General features: G+C 35.3%; 1 protein-coding gene across 2 annotated transcripts; it reads left to right on the top strand.

Moving 5' to 3' along the window:
- Nucleotides 1–11,305: 11,305 nt before the first annotated feature.
- On the top strand, nt 11,306–25,060 carry LOC126968016 (STE20-related kinase adapter protein alpha). Of its 2 annotated transcripts, XR_007730106.1 has the most exons (8): nt 11,306–11,733; nt 13,210–13,442; nt 14,967–15,144; nt 16,496–16,688; nt 17,431–17,554; nt 18,305–18,426; nt 22,455–22,827; nt 23,985–25,060. XR_007730106.1 is itself a non-coding variant. In XM_050812797.1 (7 exons), the coding sequence occupies exons 1-7, from the start codon at nt 11,569–11,571 to the stop codon at nt 22,529–22,531; spliced, it is 1,092 nt and encodes a 363-aa protein (XP_050668754.1). In that variant the 5' UTR covers nt 11,306–11,568; the 3' UTR covers nt 22,532–25,060. The 2 variants fall into 2 exon arrangements, 1 of the variants encoding a protein (XP_050668754.1); XM_050812797.1 differs by having other exon boundaries at nt 22,455–25,060.
- The last annotated feature ends 619 nt before the right edge of the window (nt 25,061–25,679 follow it).

The raw sequence follows: 25,679 nt of genomic DNA on the forward strand, positions 1-25,679 counted from the left end.
TGCGTTAGAAGACCACGACATAGTCCACCTATATCCTATATACTAGCTAGAATAAATAGGTAGTTATCCTGAATGGTAATTTCTTTATAATAATAATCACTTTAAATTTGATTATTTCAGAGTCCTCGGGAAGCTTAAAAAATTAAATTTGGATCGCAATGACCTTTAATATGCTTTGCTTTATTTGTTTCTCCATTTTTTAAATATGGGTAATGGAATCTGTGAAGTGGGTGACAACAAACCTCGTTCGTGCGTCCCTGCTCTCTCGTGAGTCCTTACTGGCCGGCCTACTCTGTAGAGGCCGCCGCACCGTACTTAAGATTTTGATACGTACACGGGAGTGAGACAGGCTTGCCATTATGTAAAAAAAGAAGATAGCCAGCAAGTTATATAATAGATAGATAATAGCAAGCTTATTATATCAGTTGTCCTAGAGATGAGATTACCTACCAGGATATACTCAGATCTTAAAGCTCCCTGAGTAAATTGGCTTAGGAATACTTTAGCTGGACAGCAAACGATTCATCAAAGTAATTATGCGAGACATGAATTAGTGTCTTGGGAATCGTGGTCGTGGAATGCCACAGTGAACACGGTACAGTGATAGTCGTCTACTGCGGTTAACCTGACCAATTCATCCGAACACTCCATGTTATAAATGGGCTAAAATGCAGACTCAAATTGAGGACTTAGGTAATTGTGAATCATTTGAGCCCCATTTCTTTGTATACGACCAAATAGAGTTAGCTGGTATTAGATAGTAGGTAGCCACACCCATCAATATTCTAAATTGTTCGGTGTTTGCTTGAAGTGAAGTACCTTTGCTGAACATACCAAGCTTAAGTTGAGTGTGCATGAAATCAAGGGGATACGAGAAAGGAAATGTCAGAAAATATTACCACCGTACCTTAAGGCTTCTATTCCAATAAATCGCCAAAATAGCGCATAGTTGAAACCATTTCTTAACGGTTTATATAAATATATATCTGCAGAATATGAGAAGAAAATTATTTTTTTCGTTACATTTCTGTTTTTTACACAGTTGGAGCCATGCTAATCAATCAATCTAGACAAAAATTGTACGAAAATTTATTAATTGTACATCAATACTATTGAACATAACATAGTTTTGTTAGTTTTGTAAAGAAAATTTGAAAAGTTTGTAATAAATTAAAAATGCTTCTAATTTCGAATTATAACCTTGGCGATCTTGAGCGGGAGAGGTATCCTAGATACGCTCGTTTCCTCAAGGCCGTTGGCTCTGTCCCCAGCCTTAATAACCGGACACAGAAGAAAATGTTTTTGGCAGTAATGAGTTATTAGTAAATGACGTCATTGTTCTGTATGGCACTCCAATTTATCCAAAAGGATAGTTTTAGCTGTCAGAACTTGTGGTAGTGCCAATTCATACTATATTATGAAGGCCTATGTTAGATGTCGTCTAGCGAAAAAGGTCGACTTAAAAAATTTATTAGAATATGTTCTGCTATACAATTTAAATTTGTATGAAAATTTATGAACGATGCGGGACTCGAAACCGCGACCTCTCGGGTTCCGTCCGAGCGCTCTTTACAACTGAACCAACTATTCGAGTACGCATGGGTCGTAAATATTAGTATATCATGTTCAATTGAACAAGATTGGGTTCGAGTCCCGCATCAATCCCATCCCCATCCCAGAATCCTAGTTCACAAATTTTGGTACAAATTAAATTTGTATTATTATTCCCAGAAGTGAGGAATATCACTTTTATACAATAACAATTTATGTACTGTCATTCAAAGACAAATGTTACAGAAATCGGTCGGATGCGAAAGTGACAGCCGAGAAAACGTTGAAAAAAATAGCGGGTAATCGTTCACCTCTATTTTCAACAATGTACGCACACTAAAACATAGGTATAGCGAATGTAAGACGTACAACTTGTTGTAATGTGAGTATTGTTGTTATTATGTATAAAAATTATGCTGAAAATACTTTCTATTTGTTTGTATGTATAAAAAATTTAACAGAACATGTTGCATGTCAAACTCACACATTGTTCCAGGCTGGCTCGAGTACGCCCACTACGGCGTAGTATTAGTAGGCATAGCCGCACTTTGCGACTATGCCTGCGGTATCTAATTATTACTTCTGACGTGCTGCGTGCATGCAGTCCTACGACTGACTATATTAAAATCACTTCAGGCTCTTTACAACAGTGCTGAAGCCTTTGAAAATGATAAAGAAAAAAAAGTTTTAAAATATATAAAAATAAAAAACCAAAAATTTGGTTGTCTTAATTTTTCACATAAATTGTGAGGTTATGTGAAAAAATTGTAAAACAAAAGTAGTAGATATTTTAATTACCTACAACTTTGCCATTTTACTTATATCCATAGGACCTGCAGTTTTGCCGGAAATCGAGATAAACTGTTTTTTACCCTTAATCACCCCCCTTTGTCCACTTCCCGACCTCAGATCGCCCGTAATTTTTTTTCCCTTCATTTTTGTTATATTCTCTTCCATTTCCAATGGGTTACTTTGTATATTGCAACAGTTATTTCATTGATCTCTTGGGGTTTTAGTACCATAGAGTTTTACCAACTATTGAATTATTAAATCATAGATCATTTATACGATATAAGAGTTTACTTAGACTTTGCTCAGACTTTACTTCTTTTTTTTATGGAATAGGAGGACAATCGAGCGTACGGGTCACCTGTTGTTAAGTGATCACCGCCGCCCACAATCTCTTACAACACCAGAGAAATCACAGGAGCGTTGCCGGCCTTTAAGAAAGGTGTACGCGCTTTTTTTGAAGGTACCCATGTCGTATCGTCCCGGAAACACCGCACAAGGAAGCTCATTCCACAGCTTTGTAGTACGTGGAAGAAAGCTCCTTGTAAACCGCACTGTGGAGGACCGCCACACATCCAGATGGTGAGGATGATATCCTAACTTGTGGCGAGTCGTGCGAAGGTGGAATTCGGCGGCAGGAATCAGTACATAACTAACTTACGTATAACTTAGCTTAGCGTGATAAAACGCGAACTTGACTTTTACATTGAACTGTCTTGGCTTAACCTCAGCTTTTAAGCTGTCAATAAAAACGAAATCAAAGATTATGCTAAGCTTACACTCAGCTAAGTCTTCCGTAAGTAAAGTCTGAGCAAAGTCTAAGTACGATCTATAGATTTCAGACTCAGACATACGACTAACATGTCACGGACACTAAAGTATTAAACCTGGCCTGTTTTTATCGGTAGTCTAATAAAAAGAGACTCCATCTACGGCCGTTTTCAATAACCTATCTACCCTTAGTTTAACTTACGGATATATTGCTGTCACCGTTTAATGACAAGATCTTATCTATCCATAGTTATGTCCAATATAGTAACGGCCGTTCCCAATATACTATCTATAGATAGAGATAAATTACTACCTTCTACTGTCAGTAATTAGTCGTTAATAATCTGAAGCTGTCCCAATATACCCGATATATCATTCTTATCGCCTTATATTGGGACGCGTCAATTGCAATTTCCATACAAACTTCTATCGCTGGTAAGCTATACGTCCTCCCATTATCACACTATTGACATACAGCGTGTACGGATAAGGTGAGTTACCGTCGATAAGTTTATTGGGACAGAAAAGTCAACAAAAGCTACGATTTTTATCTCAAGTAGGCCACAACCGGTGATAGACTGAATATTGGGAACGGCCGTTATAGTCCAATACTATCTGTCAATAGGTTATTGAAATGTAAGTAATCGTAAAAGGACAGATTTGTCTACGTCTAGTAAATTAAACTAAGGATAGATAGGTTATTGAAAACGGCCGCTAGACGTTAGTTATCAAAGTGTAAAATAACATTAATCGGGAAGAGAAAAACAAATCATTATTTATAGGTTGTTTAGCACAAAGTAACTCAAAACTACCAGTTACGCAATGGTGCGTTCAAACTTCCGATCTCGTGTACCGTTCTATTTCTTACAATGTATGTTAATATGTGAATGTTTACTTTGCCTATTCACTGATTGGTTGCCATACTTTTAAATTTCGAATGTACATTATTACAACAATGGCTAAGATGATATTTCGTAAGTCATAATATCTTAAATTATATTTTTTCGGAGGCGTATTGAAATGACCAAATCAAGGCAAATTTTTGGATCATGTATGAAAGTTTTATCTTTAGATAATTTATACGTCTAGATAGAGTCTCATGCTATTAGACAACCGATGAAAACAGGCCAGGAATATTAGTTTAGTGTGCGTGCCAAGCTACTTATTACACTCGGGATTTGTATAACACTTTATGTTAGCGTGCGTGAATTGCTCAAAATAGAGGTTAGTTCTAAATTCAATTTTTTTCGACGTTTTCACAGCTGTCATAGTCTATCTAGACGTATAAATGATCTGAGGTTTTATCAATTTCAGTATAGACGCGCCCTATTATCAAAATTATGCAGAATAATATTGGCAAAAGCGACGAACAGTGTCAAATGTTTGACGAAAATTGTCAATTGTCAGCATCTCGAAGTATAAAAACAATTATAATTAACACTGGTATTGAAACTCGGCTACAATAGCATTGTTTTTAAATCGAATGGAAAATAATAACTCCGTTCCCGAATCCCGGCATTTGGTAGGAACATACGTACTTTTTTTATAATATATCTATGACATATCGACGTGGTACTATTGGCAAAGAATTGGTTATCAATCGGTATTGGTAAAGATTTTATATTTTAAGTATGGAAGTGTTCGACTCTTGCTACCCTTTGATGTATAGAAATACTACTTTTATAATATTTATGCTCTTAGTGGATTTAAAAAATCATTAAGTTACTATCCAAAGACTACCTGTATAGCCGAGTGGTTAGCGATTCGAATCCCGGTAGGTGCAAACATTTATATGATGAATATAGATGTTTGTTTCCGAGTGTGTGTTTAACTGTATTTATGTATGTTTATATGAATATATGTATGTTTAAGTAAGTATATTGTATTAAATATATCATTGTCTTGTAACCCATAACACAGGCTATATATGCTTAACTTGGGGCATGATAATTTGTGTAAAAAGTGTGTCAATATTATTATTATTATTATCCAGTACGAAAAAAACTGACTATATTTACGATCTCTCAACTATAAGAGGGACAACCTTGCACCTAATGAAATGTAGGTAGGTATGTACCATTATCCTAAGACATTCAAAGAGAAATACCTTTATTTATTTCTAATGTGTGTTGATGATGTAGATACTGTACTCAAAAAAATTTTATTTGTATTAATTTAAGTGCATTTACTTTTTTGACTTACTCGTGTAACGGCCGTTCTATCTATCTACAGATAGAGATAAATTACTACCTTCTACTGTCAGTAGTTAGCTGTCAATAATCCGAAGCTGTCCCAATATACCCGATAAGTCATTCTTACCGCCTTATATTGGGACGCGTGAATTGCAATTTCCATACAAACTTCTATCGCAGGTAAGCTATACGTCTTCCCATTGACAGAGCGTATACGGATAAGGTGAGTTACCGTCGATAAGTTTATTGGGACAGAAAAGTCAACGATAGTTACGATTTTTATCTCAAATACCAAAACCGGAGATAGACTGAATATTGGGAATGGCCGTAAGGCATTTACTATTTGACGTTTGATTATGTTTGTTGTATCATATTTATATATTATATTGTAATTGAAATTATTTGTAAAATGATAAAAATGTAGATAATGATTTAAAGATTGACAATGAGTTTCTTGCTACTTCTTCTCATTAGCTCAACCCTTTACGAAAAGCGGTAGATTCAATAAGAATTTTTTTTTTTGACATTCATAAGTGTCATTTCCGTGACCTACATGAATAAAGTGATTTTGATTTTGAAATTATTCCCTAATTTTATCGTAACATGACAATTTGTTTGGTTCATATTACTTTTTTTAGTCATTAGAAATATGGCATTCACATTGCTAACATCTACATTGTCAGATCTAAACAATTTGTAATGTTTTAAAGTGATAACCCTCACTTCTGGGACTAATTACACAAATAAAATTTGAAAACAATATTTTATGAACGATGCGCGACTCGAACCCGCGACCTCTCGCGTTCCGTGCGAGCGCTCTTACCAACTGAGCCAACCGTTCAACTGACGTATCGTTGATAAAATCTTGAAAAAAATAAATGCTTCGTTCAACTCTCAGGTTGTGGCTCTATCTACGTATCTTAAAACATAAACAAAATTGTTTAGATTTGCATGAGCGACATCTCAAGTCAATTTCCTAATATTAATATAATATATATGCAAATATTGGGGTTGAGCATGTTATCAACTGTAAAGTAGTTCCTGTAGGGTCCTCTGTTGATTTCTATGGAAAGATGTAGTGAGATGTATCGTGCTATAATATATACATCTTTATATTATAGCTACCGTGTGTGAAGATCCTAATTGAGTCCGTCAACACTATGTTTAGATTATTTCGTTATTATAATAAACGTAAACGTCATTACAGGCGTCAATGTATATTATAACGAAAAAAGTAAGTGTGTGGGCTCAGAATTACGGTGAAATCTTAACATATCGACTATTTATTACGGCAACGACAAAATATGACGTCAATCATATCTCATCGAATAATTCCGCACACATTTTGCTACAATTCTGTCTGGCAATGGTACAGACATCAGATTTTCGGTCAGACCACGTAATATAACCCTAGTCTATAGTGTAAGCTATGTGTTTTAAAGTTTGTCTTTTATGTATCAAGATTATATTGCCATTGAATTGTGCACTCATAATTAGAAAAGCTACTGAATTAAATAAAATGGTACAGATATCATATTTCGCTGATATGTATATATCGCTTTGAATAAAACAATATTAAACAACACAACTAAAAATATTGTAAAAAAATACTTAATTAGAAATATTAATATATATCATTAAAATAATATATTTATATCCTCACATCATTATCCTTCATAATATTTTGGAGTAGATTATAATATTTGAGAGTTTCTTTTGTACCTATCAATTACCTACCGTGTGCTTGTATTTATAAGTAATATTTAAATTAACATTTTAAGTTAGTCAAAACATCTAACAAAATTATTGCAGATTTGAATTCGGAACATAAATTTTGCTAGGACGTTGTACAAATCTGCAGTTTAGTGCAGCATGTTGGGCTGCTTTCATTTCGATTTTTTTTTAAAGAACTGACGGTCGTGACTTATCTTCCAAGATAATTAATAGCATCTTAATCAAAAAACTACAGCTGTCAACAAAGAAGAAGTAACAACAACGAAAAGATAGAATGAAAATGGGGTTACGAAAACACCGGCTGTTTATAAGTTAAATATGCGACTGTTATTTATATCTAATTAAAACGAGATTATGACGGCTCGCTGTCATGAATCATTCTGGAACGAAAGCAGACATTTTGAAACTCTATCCTCTATCTCCAGCCAGCACGTGCATTTCTTCAATACACAAATTATATTAAAAAAAAAACACTTCTTACCGGTTTACACGGAAGTTCGAAAATCCACAAATCACAGTCACTGCCACGGTATAAAAAAATCACAACGATAATTCGCGGGCGCGTTTTAAATTTGGAATTTTCGTGTACGTTATCGGTAGCGCTCGGTTTTTTGGGAAATTTCGACGGCAGTTGACGTTGGACTGAGGCGGGCGGGCGGCATCGGACGCGATCGGACGAATTCGGTAACCTTAATTTTAGAACTTGGCTCTCTCCCCGGTTTTATATAGCCGTGAGTACATTATAAAGCGTATGAGAGATGCGGTCGGGGCGTATATATAGGAGTTACAGATTTTTATCGAGTGGATTGGAAATTTTTGCATTCCGAACTGCGTTGGCTGGCGAATATTTGGGCGTTATGACTTTCTTTGGCAATGTCCGTTTATTGGAAGTTACGAGAATTTCCAATTCTTTCTTGTGCATTACAAAACAGAATTTATACAGTATTATATGTAGGTACCTACCTAGTTATTGTTGTTGTAAGTTAAAATAGATACATTCTATTTTCATAAATAGTCACATTTTTTGTAAATACTTTAAAAGGAATTTATTTATAAAACATATTGTTGGTAGGAGCTATATGATTTGATATAAGTACTGTTTAAGTAAAATACCTACTTTTACATGACAAAAACGCGTGTATTCGTGGCTGAATTATTTACATTAGATTTTTATTTTTTGGCGTAACATTAAACTTAAATTTTTATTATGAATTATTTAACCCGACAATTCTTGACCCTTACAGGCTTACGTTTTCAGATGGGGGCCCCCCAATCCCAGTTTCTTACCCCCTTTAATCTTTTATAAAGTATTTTATCTAAATAAATCTACATTCGCATTAATCAAAGAAACTTATGTCATTTACTCTTGTTATAATATCAGTTAGCAAAATTGTATTTATAAACTTTTACTTTTTTTGGCGCGTTTGGGTAAAATTATCAGAGTCAATTTTTACGATGCGCGTGCACACTCGATCAAAGGAAAGGTTTGACAATGTATTAGAGTACTTTGTATATGTTGGGCGAAGGTGGAAATCGGCGGCAGGTATATGTTCAAACAGCTCTTCGGAACACTCCCCGTGATATTTGGTGCAGAAGACACAAAATTACGCCACGTCTCTACGCAACGCCAGCCTGATCTAGCCGTTCATAGAGTACTGGATCCTCGACTCTTAGAGCAGTTCTGCGTTGCACACGGTCAAATGAGCTCGTCAATACTCGAGTCCGCCAGACCAGGGATAACAGCAATAATGCAAATATGACTTTAGCTTTATAGAGTAATAGAATCTGAATAGAATATAAGCCGGCTTATAGAATTGCCTTGCTCTGTAATTGATGGCCCACAGTTTCTTCAAAAACAATTTGACTTCGCCTGTCGGATTTCCTCGTAATTGACAATCCCTTGAGATTTGGAGACCCAGTATTCCGATATTAGACTAGGAGATAAGGCTCTGTCAAATTTAGTCGATTGTTATCAAACACACGTGCGATACGACAATTGTGATTTTTTTAGAAGTAAACTTGAGTCTTCTGGGAGTTAAATTGAAGAAGATTTTGTTTCCCCCATTCTTCTACCGTCTACAGGCTCATTGTTATCGAGGTTAAACGTATATAAGCGGAGTTCTGGGCGCAATCCAAAGCTCTTCTTGAGTTAGATTACATTACTGTAGAACCTCATTAAATATCAATATAACTATATTATTATACGAAATTATATGCACACCACACTCAACAAACGTAAAGAAAAATATAGACCATACTATGAGTATGTACGTGTGTATATTAGAATGATTTTGTTTCAATTATTTGTGTAGGTATTGATTTCTAACAGTCAAGCAAACGGGGTTGTAACATAACCCCAAAACTTCTTAAAAAAACAAACTTAACTTATGACTCCCAACTTTATAAAAAAAAGAAAATTAATGCCACATATTCTTATAAAATGATCTATTAAATGTAAATATTTCATGTTTCAACACGACTTTTTTTTGTGTACCAGACTTCCACTGAAACCTGCCATTCGCCTTTACCTTATTAATATCTAAATCTAATTACTTAATCGTAGTACCTTAAATAATTTATACGTCTAGATAGACTCTCTTGCTGTTATACAACCGATAGAAAAAGGCCTTTCATTATATTAGTTTAGTGTGCGTGACAAGCTACGTCTTACACTCGCGATTTGTATGACACATTGTGTTAGTGGTTTTTTTATGAAAATAAGGGACGAGACGAGCAGGACGTTCACCTGATGGTAATTAATACGCCCTGCCCATTACAATGTAGTACCGCTCAGGATTCTTAAAAACCCCAAAAATTCTGTCAATGGCGCTCGTCACCTTGAGACATAAGATATCAAGTCTCATTTGTCCAGTAATTTTACTAACTACGTCGCCCTTCAGACCGAAACACAATAATGCTTACACATTACTGCTTCACGGCAGTAAAAGGCGCCGCCGTGGTACCCATAATCTAGCCGGCATCCTGTGCAAAGTAGCATCCCACTGCTACGTGTTCGTGAATTAATCAAAACAGAGGTTAGTTCAAAACTCATTTTTTTTTCGACGTTTTCACAGCTGTCGTAGTCAGATAGACATCTAGAAGATGATTTATTGTAGTGATCGTAGTGGAATAATGGCAGCAGACATGAATATATTAGATTAGGGAAAGTTTCATCGCACTTTATATGAGAACTCAAGATTGTATTTTTCAAAGTTTATTTACATTTATTTACAATAAAATATAGTATGGTCAGTGAATTAAGGCTTTATTATTATTATACAATAACCCCCTTATTCATAACAGTCTGCTAACTTAAAGCATTGCTAATTCTCACTCTGTCTTCTTCTATTGACCTGAGTCAGAATGAAAAAAAAACACTCCTAAGCGGCTGTTTAAAGTTAGCGGACCATTATGAATAAGGGGGTAAGTATACACCGGCGGGAGACATGGGATAGTTAAGACAAAGACGCCATAAATAAATCACTATATTATTAACTAAGTAAATTAGCCTATAAGTATGCTTTTGGTAAAACTTTGATATGCAAAAAATTTTGATCAATCAATGTACCTAGGAAAGGTAACAGCTTTATTAAAAAGAAACGATTGTGCATAAAGACCACACGACTGTAGTAAAACAAAATATTAAGTTATAAAATTGTTCAAGAAATAAATTAAATTACATGAAATCACCGTTTGCGTAACGGCAGCGTTCATTCGTAACGCGTGAAGAGACCGCAATAGGTGAAAATCTGAAGGTCGGAGCTAATATGGCAGATGCACTTACACCTCCCATCGAAACTCTACTCTACTTTTGCTGAGTGACTGATTATGTATATTATGGTTTGACGTTATTATGATAAATGACCACACCCTTTTTATTGATCAATTCCGGCCGCTTTCTTTCATCAGTTTTTCGCAGTAAAGATCCAAATCGATGGTTCCTCCCGGTAGTTAAATCTTATGCAAGAAGTATGCCCTTCAAATCTCCACTTTACCCAGCATTACCTCATTACGAGTTAACCCGATATTTTGTTCTTGCGAGTATAATGTTGTAAGATTAAAAGTCAGTGTTTTATATACGTTCACATTACGTTTTTTTAACAGTTAACGCTTATAAAACACTGACCACAGAGTACTTTACTTTGTTTTAACTTGTGACACTGACTTACTTTTGTACATGAATGTACATGAATGGATATTTTTCTTTGCCACGGTGACACCTGTCACATGCATAATTGTGAAATAGTCACTGTCACAGGTTTGTCATTAAACTTTGGTTTTATGTTTTTGTTTATTTATATTTGTAACATAAAAATTATAAATATATTATTTTGTAATACTATGTAATTTGTGTTTTTAATTCTAATGAAAACTAAAGGTTTGAATAAAGTTAAAGGTACTTGAGTCGTTAACTGTTATATGCAGTATGTGCAGGAAGGATGTCCTGAATTATTTTGTGTGATAAGTTTGACCTTTTGATTACCTAATTATTTTGTTTGCAAACAAACTAAAATCTTCCAGTATATCAACAATGTTTAATCCTGACATAAATGATTATCAATTAACTTCAATAATATCAGAATGCTGTGGTGGCATGGCTGTTGTTTATTCGGCTATATACAAACCACTTGACCATAGTGTAGCGATTAAAAGATACTTTGTGGATAAGTCGAAGGAGAAGGCTACACTGATACAGGTATACATTACAAACCTTTATTTAGGGTAATTTATTTATTTATTATTTTTTATTAATGATTTATATGTCATCATTGGTAATCAATTATCTGTACTATTACAATTAATTAATTAATTATTAAACTAACATAGTTAAATACTTATTTCGTGGACAAGAAAGCATTTTTGCATAAGACCTACAATGTTTAAGTCATTTATTATTCATAAGCTAGCTGACCCCACAGACATTGTTCTTTACATAATAAATAAAAACTGTTCTTTATGAATTTTTCAAAAATATTTCATGACGTAATATATGCTCAATGTTGTTATAGTTAAATTGTTTCACAGCAAAACTGTCAAATTGTGGGTCATAAATTCTCTTATAGAAAATATTTCCATCTGGATGTGTGGAGGTCCTCCACAGTGCGGTTTTCAAGGAGCTTTCTTCCACGTACCACAAAGCTGTGGAATTAACTTCCTTGTGCGGTGTTTCTTGGATGATATGACATGGGTACCTTCAAAAGTAGAGCGTACACCTTCCTAAAAGACCGGCAACACTCCTGTGATTCCTCTGGTGTTGCAAGAGATTGTGGGTGGCGGTGATCACTTAACAACAGGTGACCCGTAGGCTTGTTTGTCCTCCTATTCCATAAAAAAAAATGTCCATACAAAACAAATATTGGAAGTATAAATAATTATTAGTCCCAAATCAAAATAAAAACTATCCTATCTCTCAAGTTGGACTAAACAAAATCTGTTAATTAGTTTAAGAGTTCACTGGAAACAAACATCAGGACACTGGATTTATATATATTATTCAGATGAGTAAAAATAATCTTTCTGAGTTGTTAAAAAAATTATTACTTTCTTGTATACAAGACATCAGTATAAATGATTTACTATAACATGCTCCAACAACAATATTTTTATACTAAAGGTATCACTTATGTTTTCAATTTTTATCTTTATTACCAGGATCTTAAATTATAAACACTTATGATATGGGTATTTATATCTAATCATATCTAATATATAAATTTCTCATGTCATATGTTTGTAGTTAAACTCCTTCGAAACGGCTTGACCGATTCTCATGAAATTTTGAGTGCATATTGGGTAGGTCTGAGAATTGGACAACATCTATTTTTCATCCCCCTAAATGTTAAGGATGGTCCATGCCAAATTTTTTTTTATATTTGATTATGAGTTAGCTTTAAAAAATACATACTACTTCAAATTTTCACCCATCTATGACCAACAGTTACTTTTGTTTCGCGATTTTAATATTGGCAATACAACATTTTCTGGGTCACCTAGTAATACATAATATGGTATATTTCAATACCATATTGTGTTGCAACAGATTGCTCTATTAAAACATAATCAGCACTGTTGCTGTTTTCATTAAAATAACATGACCTGTGACTATTTAAAACTTAGAATTGGTTATCTAAATGTGAAAGCAAATAATTGAAAAACAATTTTTTAATTTCAGCAAGATATATCAATAAGGCGAGAACTGCAGCATCCAAATATACTGCCATACTTGACTTCTTTTGTTCATGGGCAGGAGTTGTATGTGGTGTCACCTTTGATGGAGTTTGGATCATGTCGGGATATACTGGACAGATACTTCCGTGATGGTCTCCCTGAGTTGGCTTGTGCAATTATACTGCGAGATGTATTGCTTGCCTTACAGTATCTACATAAACAGTTTTATATACACAGGTAACTATACCTTTAAAATTTAATTTAAATGCTAAAAATAATACAATTATACATGTATAAATTGTTATCATTTGCATCATTCAAACTAGTGTAAATTTAAGATCCAAAGCCCAATAGGTAGGGCGGGATCTGTAGTGTACTGGTACTTAATATATTATATAATATTGACAAACTTTTACACAAATTATCTTGCCACAAACTAGGCATAGCCTGTACTATGGGTACAAGACAATGATAGTTAATACAATATACTTACTTGAGTGATTGTGTTCATGACTCTTGACTTTTCTGATATGAGCCTCACTTCTTCGTATATTATCACCCCTATCTATAAAACTGCGGAAGGGTTCAGACTTCAGTGCCCACCCAATAATTTGGCATCATTTCTAGACAGGTTGTCAGCCCATTCAAGGCCATCAATCACATTTACATTCTGTTCTGTTCATTTCTGTCAGAATATTTATAATATCAGGTTTTTGAGTTTTAAGAACTTTCAGTTTTTTCATATACACAATGTTATAAAGCATATGTGGCCAACCAAGTGTTAACCCAGAAGTAACGACAACCCATATAGCTCAGTGGTTAGTGACCCTGACTACTAAGCTTGAGACTCCGGGTTCGAGTACTGGTAGATGCAAACATTTATATAACGAATATGGATGTTTGTTTCCAAGTCATGGATGTATATATGTATGTGTAAACATTACTGTGTTTCCTACCTAGTGAAATTACTGGGCAAATGGGACTTAACATCTTATGTCTCGAGGTGGCGAGCGCAATTGTAGAGCCACTCAGAATTTTTGGGTTTTTCAAGAATCCTGAGTGGCACTGCAACTAAACGTTCGGCTCGTCTCATCCCTAATTTTCATTAAAATAAATCACCTGTAGAATTCTTCTTTTAAAAGGTAGCCGGCTAAATGGGTATTACAGCAGCCCCTTTTTGTGACGGCAACCAGCAATGTGCAAGCACCATTATCTTTTTCGGTTTCGGTTTGAATGGTGTCCATAACTAGTGAAATTCCTAATGAGACTTAATATCTTGTGTCTAAAACTGACGAGCGCTGTTGCAGTGCCACTCGCTCCACTCTGCATTGTAAAGGACTTAGACTATCATTTACCATTGTGTAAACATCCTGATCATTTCTTTACTTTTATGTATTTAATAAATTCCAAGGTATACACTAATATAAACACAGTATAATACAACAACAAAAACATTCATATGGTAGGTAAGTGCCTCAATTATAGGCGAAAATGACATGTTATTCAATTAAATATAGCCACAAAATATAATAAGAACTATATATAATAATAATAAATATCTACGAATATAATCTGAATATAAAAATAATACAAAAATCCGGTCAAACCACCCTTGAAAGAACCATATATTTTTTAAATTTGTGTAAATTGTGATCAAATATGTTGACTTTATCGTGATGTTTGTTATATTCCCTGGTTCAAGGTAATTTTCTCAACAAAAAAATAAAAAACCTAATCTGACTACAGTATTATTATTTACAGAAGTGTAAGGGCAAGTCATGTATTAGTAGATATAAATGGTAATGTTTGCCTGTCTGGACTAAGAAGTGCAGCAAGCATGATGGTACAGGGTCGCAAACAGAAGCAGCTCCACAACCTACCCCCACCCGACCATGATAATGCTAACCTTCTATGGCTGAGTCCAGAGCTTCTAGAACAGGTTGGCACAATAAGTTTTTCTATTAATAATTATATCATCTGAACAAGTTTGTGTACTAAAACACCACCAACCACACCAGTGGGAGGCTCTTTTGCACAGGATGTCGGCTATATTATGGGTACCACAACAGCGCCTATTTCTGCCGTGAAGCAGTAATGTATTATAATTACTGTTTCGGTCTGAAGGACGCCGTAGCCAATGAAATTACTGGGCAAATGAGACTTAACATCTTATCTCTCAAGGTGACGAGCGCAACTGTAGTGCCACTAACAATTTTTTGGTTTTTCAAGAATCCTGAGCGGCACTGCATTGTAATGGGCACGGCGTATCCATTACCATCAGCTAAACGTCCTGCTCGTCTCGTCCCTTATTTTCATAAAAAAAAACATACAATATTCATCATTTTTACCAAAATAAAGAACATATTAGGCGAATATAGATATCAGTGCCAGAATAGCACCAGAGTCAAATCAGTGGAACACAGACTTTGCAGAGTGGGAAAAAATTATCCAGCCTGCTCGACTTCTTTACGTGAAAGGAAAACGAACTCGCCGAACAGTTTTCTGTCAGAACATAATATTATACTTTCTGCTGTTCTGGTACCGCGGCCTAGTCTTCGGAGTCTACATTGTGTAGAAGGGTTTTAAGTAATTTAAACGCACTTAAAATTGAAATATCTGTATTGTATGGTGTTTCCACCAATAATAATAATAATTATAATAACTGACAACAATTTGGGTCGTGTTACCCCTTATAATTCACAAGAAGTAATGTTCACTTGAACTTAGTGCTCTGGCCTATATAGAGCTCTGCTGTAGTACATGAATCAAGTTAACTAAAAACCTGAATATTATATGCTATTATAGTTTTTCTGTTTATAGTGGTAATTATATAGAATAACATTACTAACACAGTAACGGCCGTTCCCAATATACTATCTACAGATAGAGATAAATAACTACCTTCTACTGTCAGTAATTAGCCGTTAATAATCTGAAGCTGTCCCAATATACCCGATAAGTCGTTCTTATCGCCTTATATTGGATCGCGTGCATTGAAATTTCCATACAAACTTCTTTCGCTGGTAAGCTATACGTCGTCCCATTGACAGACAGCGTGTACGGATAAGTTGAGTTACCGTCGATACGTTTATTGGGACAGAAAAGTCAACGATATTTATGATTTTTATCTCAAGTAAGAGATAGACTAAATATTGGGAACGGCCGTTAGTGGTTAAATAAATACAATTATTAATTGGGACATCAAGGTGACAATTGTGTCACAAGAGTGCCCTAAAGATCTGTATCGTCTTTTGGCCACGGTGTTGACGCGACATTTACATATCTTTCAGAACCTCCGGGGGTATGATGAGCAATCGGACATATACTCAGTGGGCATGCTGAGCTGTGAACTGGCGAACGGCACCATACCATTCTCGGAGGTTCCCACCACACTCATGTTTACGGAAAAAGTCCGGGGAAACCATCCGCAACTGCTTGACTGCACCTCATTTCCTGAGCCACTCGATGACAGCCAAATCAAAGGTGAGATATATTATTATTACTATGATTTAGGGATTAAAATGCACTTAAATCCTACGCTCTATTGTTCCCCCTGCTTATGCTAGCGCACTTTCCCTCAACTCTGTGTCTAAAAAATGAGATTAGGAAAAGAATCGAGGCTACTAACTAGGAAACGTGTTATAGTGCCGAGATTTAAATTATATCCTCGAGACCTATTACTTTTAAGTGGTGTAGGATCCTCAAGAGGGCTGAGGCAGGGCACGTTCTCTGCTTTGAGTGAAGGTATTTTAAAAGAGCCCAGGCTGATTCTGGCAATGGCTTCGCAATCCGGAATGATGTGTTTAGGGTATTCAGGTCCTTCGCAGCGGAATCTGCACAGGTTTAAAGGTGAGATAACAAAAATCTTAAGTTTCTCTCTATTTACATTTTAATTTGAGAAGACAATTTTCCCCACAAATTCCATAGCACTTTTTCCTATCCTTTGTATCATTTGCGTATGATACTCTCATGGCTTTTTTCATTTTTGATATGTGTACTTTTGGGTTTTAAGTTATAGATTATTGGATCCGAAATTTTAGAACATTTTGGCACACCTGCTCTATTTCTCTTAAAACTATCTAGAGAATCGTGAAACAAGTCCAACTCAATGCGACCATTTATTAAATTGTTCTCCTCAAGAATGCGCTTGGGTAGCGAACTGTAAGACTAGATTCGATGATGATATAAAAGCGATGTTTGGCATACCTATACTTGTTATTTCCAGAAACAATGTACAATACGGATAGCGGGGTTGGGGACAGTGCAGAGGGGGTTTGCGCACGACTGCTCTACGGAAGGCGGAAACTGTCAGACACGTTCCACAGACTAACTAACAAAGCATTACACAGGTTAGTAATATCCACCAGCGGACGGAAATTTGCGAGAGAGAAGAAGATCTTCAGGGAGAGGCTCCTTTGTACAGGATGCCGGTTAGATTATGGGTACCACAACGGCGCCTTTTCTACCGTGAAGCAGAAATGTGTGTTTCGGTCTGAAGGGTGCCGTAGCTAGTGAAACTATTGGGCAAATGAGACTTAACGTCTTATATTTTGAGGTGTCGAACGCAGTTGTAGTGCCGCTCAGAATTTTTTGATTTTTCAATAATCTTGAGCGGCACTGCATTGTAATGAGCAGAGCGTATCAATTACCATCAGATGAGCGTCCTGTTCGTCTCGTCCCTTATTTTCAAATACAAAAAAAAAATATTTTATATGAAAAAAAGTTGAGTTTCCTCCGTCCGTTCTTCTCAGGTCGGAGGCATACTTTTCGAATGGGTAGTTTTTGACTTTCAATAAGTGATATCATATCCTATTTTGAATAATAATATTTTAATTGGAATTGATTGTATTTGTTTTACTTTGTTATTCACGCGGGATTATTTAAACAAGAGCTCTCTTCTTCTCTCTCATTTTTCATGGCATATCGATAAATGACACATTGTGACGCAGTCTATTAATAATGTAATATCGTACAAGAATACTTATTATTCATTCAGTTGCTCCATCCCTAATAGAATAAATAACAGTTTTTAAATCACACCTCAAATATTTTTTAGAACAATCTCGACTAAATATTAAGCTGAATGCATTACGTCACAGGGATCCAGAAAAAAGACCATCCGCTACACAGTTACTGAACTATCCATTCTTCAAGCAAATCCGGCGGACAGACAGTTTGCCCGCACTTATTGGACGGGTGAAACCAATAAAACCGGACCAATGTAAGTATAGTTTATCATCTAGTAATTACTACTTTATCATACCTAAGGGCCGTCGATTAATTACGTGAGGCATTTTTTAGTATTTTTGACCCCTCAGTCCTTGGAGAGATATCATAAGATTTTGCTCAACTCGATCCCCCTGATCTCACGCGAGATTCTTCAAAATGTATGTTTTGGATTATTGAGGAAAAAAAACACAATTTGTTCTATTAATTTTATCGAAGGCTAGCAAAGACTAGTATTTGTCAATATTACCGAAATTTAAAATCACAATCGTCGATAGCGCACAATAGACCGCTACTTCGCTCCTCTGCGGGGTTCGCATGAATACTACACACACGATTGTGTCAGATTTGGCCATATTTTATCCATGTTTACTGCAAGAAAAATAATTAGGTGATATTTGCCAAGACTTAAGTGAGATCTGTGACTAGATGACTACAACCTCTAGATTGCAACTATGGAGGGTAGAGGCAAGGAGATTCATCTCATATGGGAGAAAAGTTGAAAGTGTACAGGTTATGCTGAAAATAATAGTTCAAAAAGTTTCCACAATGGCGCTGGTATCGGCACAGGGTATGGTATTAAGTATAGTGAATGTTTCAATTGTAAACGAATCGAAGTGTTCTCTCTGCACAGGGTTTCCTAGTGAGCCATGCAGAGGAATTTAATACATTAAAGCTACCTCTTTGTTTCTGTTTTTGAGACTGAGACTGTAAATGTATATTAGACATGAAGACTAATGTATGTAATTATAATCTCTGGTACTACTGGTCCGATTTGAATGATTCTTTCAGTGTTGGGTAGTCCATTTATCGAGGAAGGCTATATGCTATGTGTTTTTTTTTTCAAAATTAGGGATCCGTAATAAAATTGCTATTTTGTAACACAAGGTGTAAAATCGAAAACCTATTTTTGCGTGCGCTGAAAAAACTATTGACAATAGAACAAAATGATGTACAGGCTATAATATAGGCAATATTTTATTACTTATAAAACTATCGCGTGAATTATACTTTATATGGCAAAACAACGTTTGCCGGGTCAGCTAGTCTATATATATAGAAAATGAATTGCTGTTCGTTAGTCTCGCTAAAACTCGAGAACGGCTGGACCGATTTGGTAAATTTTGGTCTTGAATTATTTGTGGAAGTCAGAGAAGGTTTAAAAGGTGAATAAATACGAAAATGCTCGGAATAAAATAAAAACAACAACAATGTTTTTCCTTTGATGTATCCCCCGTCGTTCAGAATCAAATTGAAAGAATTGTTTAAAATGAATAACTAATTAGAATCTTTATATCTTTCTTTCTCAGGAGGTAAGGAATAAACTTAACTTAAGCTAACTACAGTTGTTAACTATCTATCAGATTATTTTTATGTAGATGAATAAATCTTAAGTTTTAATCTGAAGTCGTCATCTATTTCTCAAATACCCCAAAAATTGTATATATTGTTTTTTTTTTTCTTATTACTTTATATGGCAATACAACGTTTGCTGGGGCAGCTAGTTAATAATAAATAAATGAAAATGAAATGAAATGAAGTATGTAATATTATTGTCTAATAATGCAGTTAATTATTGAAAATATCAACAACTTACGTTGTACAAAATAATGTAGTAAATATAACCTTAAAGAATTATTATAAGGAAACGTGCACCTAGAGTGATTAGTATTATTTTATATTTGGCGCTTCTAAAAAATTTACCCTGATGCTACTGTGTCGCCGCCCTAATTTAATGCATTTGACGGACACATTTTCATATACACATATGGTTCTACTTGCCTCTACCCTCCATAATTGTAACGAAAAATATTACTAACAGTCACAAACGTATACATTTAATAACAACTACTAAATACCCATTAGCAATTGTTTTTGTAATTATTACCTGACCAATGAGCGTTCAGTATCGCGCTCACCTCGGTTGAATTGTAGACTTTGCGATTGTACTATAGCTATTAGGCCTATCACAGACGACAGACTATCCGTGACGCATTTTTAGTCTGTGATAATAAAACATATAGAATTATATGCAGTACCACAAACGACGTGCAAAAAGTCTGACACACAAAATATCCTCGTATATCTAACAGATATGTGGGAAAGACTATCCGTGCCGCACAAAAAGTGCGCCCAAAACATATACCTAGGTAACACTGAAAATGTTTAGAAAATGAAAAACGGCTTCATGTAGAAAGTTGCAACTACTTTTATTGTTTTTCGAAGTAATCTCCGTTCCTCTCTACACATCGGCGCATTCGGTGGAACCACTGAGAAAATCAGTGGGCCCATTCTTCCTTAGGGCTCTCTTCTATGGCATTATCGTACGCTTTCACCGCATCTTCAGGGCTCATAAAGCGAATACCTCGAATTTTATCTTTAGTTCTTGGGAATAAATAAAACTCGCAGGGCGCCAGATCACGACTGTATGGCGGATGACTCATTATCTCGACACCTGCCATAGTCAAATATTCAACAGTCCGTTTTGCGGAGTGCGCTGAAGCATTGTCTTGGTGAAGGAGGATCCTGCTTAGAGGGCGCTGCTGTCGAATTTTTTCCAAGATAACAGGCAAACAGCGACTGACATACAAGTCTGCAGTAACTGTACTTCCATCTTCTAGCACAACTTTCGCCAAATTACCTTTCCGACTAAAAAATGAGGCAATCATCTTTTTTCCTTGACTTCTTCCTTTCTTTTAGTTGGCCGATCCTCGTAAGGAAACACCCACTGAGCTGATTGTCTTTTGGTTTCGGGATCGTAGCAATATATCCAGCTTTCATCTCCTGTGACGATGTCAAATACAGCATTTGAGTCACCGTCGTTGAACTTATCTAACATATTTTGGCGACACCAGTCCATGTGAAGGTGTTTCTGGTCGTCGGTTAAAGTATGGGGAATCCATCTGGTACAAAGCTTCCTAACTAAATGTTCGTGTAATATTTTTTGAACTTGACTCATACCAATGCCTAGGCTTGCCCGTATCTGCTGATAGGTCACTCTTATATCTTCCTCTATCATGCGTCGCACAGCACTGATGTTATCTTCAGTAGTCGCTGTTAAAGGACGTCCCTCACGCGGATCATCATTGAGATTGCTCGTCCACGCTTAAACTCGTTAAACCAATTGTAAATAGTGGCACAAAATGGGGCTTCATTAAGAAATACTAATCGCAGCCTATAATAGCTTTGTTGTTGAGTAAGCGCACAACGAAAGTCATAATAAATCATTGACTGAAAGCTTTCTCGCGTTAGGTTCATTTTCACGTGTAACAAGAGTTTTAAATTTGCCGCCAATTCACAAAAACAAATGACAAATGAATGCAATATACTACATTAGGTTACCAAAGAGTTCTAAAATTGAAATTCAAATATCAATTGAAAATCAAAAACAGTTTTCAGTAGCAATGTTTCGAACTGGCCAGTTTTAAACATTTTCAGTTTACCCACGTAACGTTTACGTGAAGTGTCAACACGCGCTAACGCAGGCGACGCTCACTTTAGTCTGTCGTCTGCACTTGCTAGTGATTGACGTGTATCATGGCGCTAGACATTGATGTATCGATGTTGATTCAAGAAATAGAAAACAGACCAGCGCTGTATGATACATCTTTGGCAGAGTATCATGACAAAAATTTAGAAAGAAAATTGTGGAATAAAGTGTGCAAATTTATTTGGATATAGTTTTAGAACTGAATGTTTAATATTAAAACAGTCCCTTTAATAATCGTTCTGAAAATTCTTTCAGAATGAACCCAAACTTCTCTATTTATTCTTCTTTTTTATATCCCAAGTACGAAATAATACACCGCAATCTCTGTACTTCCATTGCGCGTACATCCCTACAGTTCTGCCGACAAAATTACCGAAAGTGTACGTCGTGTGCGTCTCATCTGTGAAATATCTGCCAAAGACATTTTGCGCGCATTGCATACTTTTTCATGCCGCAGACTCGATAGCACAAAAAGTGTGTCATCTGCGATAGGCCTTAGGTAGATTCGAAATAACTTTTTTTAACATTGACAGGTGATATATCAGCCCTACTGGTGCAGGAAAAATTATCGGAGATGGAGATAGAGAAAACTGCTGAATGGGACTTCTAACGTGTTACTTATAATTTATTTTTTGATTTTATCTTCGGAATTTTTGACATTTGTTAGTCTACATCAGGGGCTCTCAAGTGTTTGGAAGGAATGAAATTTAAGGTTTTGTGCAACAGCTATTTTTGATCCCGTTTTGACATATCTAATAAATACTTCTCAAATCAAGCTGAAGTTTAGCTTTTGAAGAGGAACATTATATATTTTTTAAAATAATTCATCACCTTGAACCCCAAGATTTATGTTGATATTACCTTTGCATAGAAAAATTTTTTTTACAGTTTTAGTTCCGTTTTAACGTTATTTGATGCTTTGTACTCAAGATGAGATTTCATCATATTAAAAAACTGGATGCAAAGAGGTAAAATACAAATTTCCAAAGTTTATTCTCATATGATAGGCGTCTTAGGCTGGATTGCATCATATTAGCTCTTCTAGTTAAAGTTAAGTAAAATTTAACGCTGACTTTAACATAGACTGCTGAATTTGTTGCACCAAAGTTAAAAAGTGAAATATTGACTAATATCGAATATATATTTAAAACTTTTGACAGGTCTCTATTTTGCTTTATAACATTAATTAATTTAACAATAATTGTCATTGCTATAGTTAGATGATGCAACCCAGCCTTAGAAGTAAAGATTGTAAATATGCAAAAAGATGTGGTGCAAGAAGTTTGGGAATATATAATCTTGGTTATGTCCTCAGCGACCATTTAGAATTTCTGTTAAAATTTATATCTGTTTAATAAACCGTTTTGAAATTATTATTATTTATTTATTGAGACTTAGGCTGACATCTATAGAATATACTTAGACTTTGCGCAGCCTTTACTTACGAAAACTTAGCTAAGTGTGATGAAACGCGAACTTGACTTTTGCATTGGGCTGACTTAGCGTAAGCTCAGCAAAATTTCAGCTGTCAAATGAATATAAAAATGAAATCAAAGATTATGCTAGGGTTACACTCAGCTAAGTTTTGCGTAAGTAAAGTCTGAGCTAAGTCTCAGTATGCTCTATAGAACTCAGCCTTAAATCGCTCGATGCTCGATTATGTCTCAAAGTGACGAGCGCAATTGCGATGACGCTCAGAATTTTAGGTACAGGTTTAATGCGGTAGGGCGATTGCATACCATCAGATGAAAATCTTTCTCGTAACTTTTCTCATAAAAAAATTATGTGTGTAAACGGAGCCATTGAGCTTTTTAATGATGTGCTAGCCTATTTCCAATTAGTGTGGTCTGCGTGCATCAATTCATCCGTCGATATTTCATCATAGAAAATTAGATACGGTTAACGCGCGAGTTGAATGCAGTCGCCGCCTGTGATACAGAGCGCGAGCATTTCCCCCGGCTCGTCTCGCGCGCCTACCGTGTAACGCTGTGTCGTAGTTGTCGCTTACTGTGTTAAGGAAAAGAGTAAGCAGAAAACATGCAAACAAGGTGTTTTTAGACAAGTTTTTTGGTGAAAATATAGCATTTCAAGCTATGAACACTACTTAATCCTGTTACACATATACTTAAGTCTTATTTGTAGGTTTCTAATGCTTGCTGTTGGTTATAGTTTTCGCTCCAGAGCCTTTTTGAACTACCACTTTTCCTTGCAGTTAAACAAGTTTGTCAAGCATGGCATGAAGCATTTTTTAGTACAACTTTCAGAAAAGTTATTCTTATAGCTTTACAATTTTGTGTAGGTATATTTATTCAGATTAGTACTGAATAACGAGGATTGTAAGCATATAAACTGTTTTCTACGCAAGAATTTTGAAAATATTGGCTTTGTTACATAGATGGCGGGCCGGAAGCCGTGAACTCATATCGCTCAAGGTCGCTGGCATTTGGTGTCGCCTTAACGCTATAATATTAAAATTGCGATCCCGTGTTATTTTTTGTTTTAATAAGGACTTGAACAGAGTCCAACACTTTCCGATCCGAAAAACAAATGTTTCGAGTCTTCATTCATCGCCAAACACGAGAAATGACGAAAAATGCTTTGACATGTGCGTTGAAGAAAGGCAGAACAAAAATTTGACATTTAATTATTAAGTTAAAATTAAACCTAGAGCATTGCTTAAATTTATCGACACACCATGATTATGGTCATCAATTATAATTCGGTCACAGCACTATCGCATTTCTGAACTCTGCATTCAACTCGTGCGTTATCTGTAAATGCAACCTATGATTAAATTCATTTTTAAAATATGCAGGCATATTCACGAATGAGATAATTCCTGGGTATTTAGTTACTAACCCCCTTATTCATAATGGTCCGCTAAAATAAAACAGCCGCTAAGGAGTGTTTTTTCTCATTCTGCCTTAGGTCAATTAGGAAGACAGAGTGAGAATTAGCAATGCTTTAAGTTAGCAGACTATTATGAATAAGGGGGTAATAATTTAAGATAGTTTATTAATGTGTTAAACAATATTAATATATGACCGAATAAATAATTAGAAAACTTAGTAGAAGTATTATAATAAAATATGAAATATAGTTTTAGACCTGGTGTTATGTGATTAAAAAGTTGTATTTTTGTGGTGTTTTATTTCTATAAATTTACTTATTATTTTTATGGATATAAGTGAACATTCCTCCCTGAAAACTGATATGATCCGAGGCCGATCCGAGATTACTTCCGGTGGCGTCGTGTGTCGGGTCGTCTCCTTCCCTCAAATATGTGCGATTGGAACGATGGCTGGTCCATGCGTCATCTCGTGAATGGGTGCTGCTTGTGGTCCAGGTCGACCACTTATAGTTAATAAATTAATGTATTTATTGGATGTAATTACTAATGATGATAGTAATCACGACCATCATGTTCACGAAGCATTTACACATACAATGAATTTCAGCCCTAAAAGTTGATGGAATACAATAATTTATTATAGCGTTTTTTCTTTCTTACTTTTTATGAAATATAACTCTTACTTTGAACACGATTCATATATTTGGTGCAGCAAACAATTGTGTTATGTATATTACATAAAACATCCATTCTAAAAATTAAAATACCTTATTCGATTGAAAAAAGTGGCCGTTGAGTTTCTTGTATGGTTTTCTCACGAGCTCTACTTTTCCTGAACATAAGGTAGATTCAGTAATTAAAAGAAATTTAGAAAAAATTTATAGTGACGATTTAACTTAAGTTTAAG

The sequence above is a fragment of the Leptidea sinapis genome, chromosome 14 (genome assembly GCF_905404315.1).
Source record: "Leptidea sinapis chromosome 14, ilLepSina1.1, whole genome shotgun sequence".
Classification (NCBI taxonomy): domain Eukaryota; kingdom Metazoa; phylum Arthropoda; class Insecta; order Lepidoptera; family Pieridae; genus Leptidea; species Leptidea sinapis.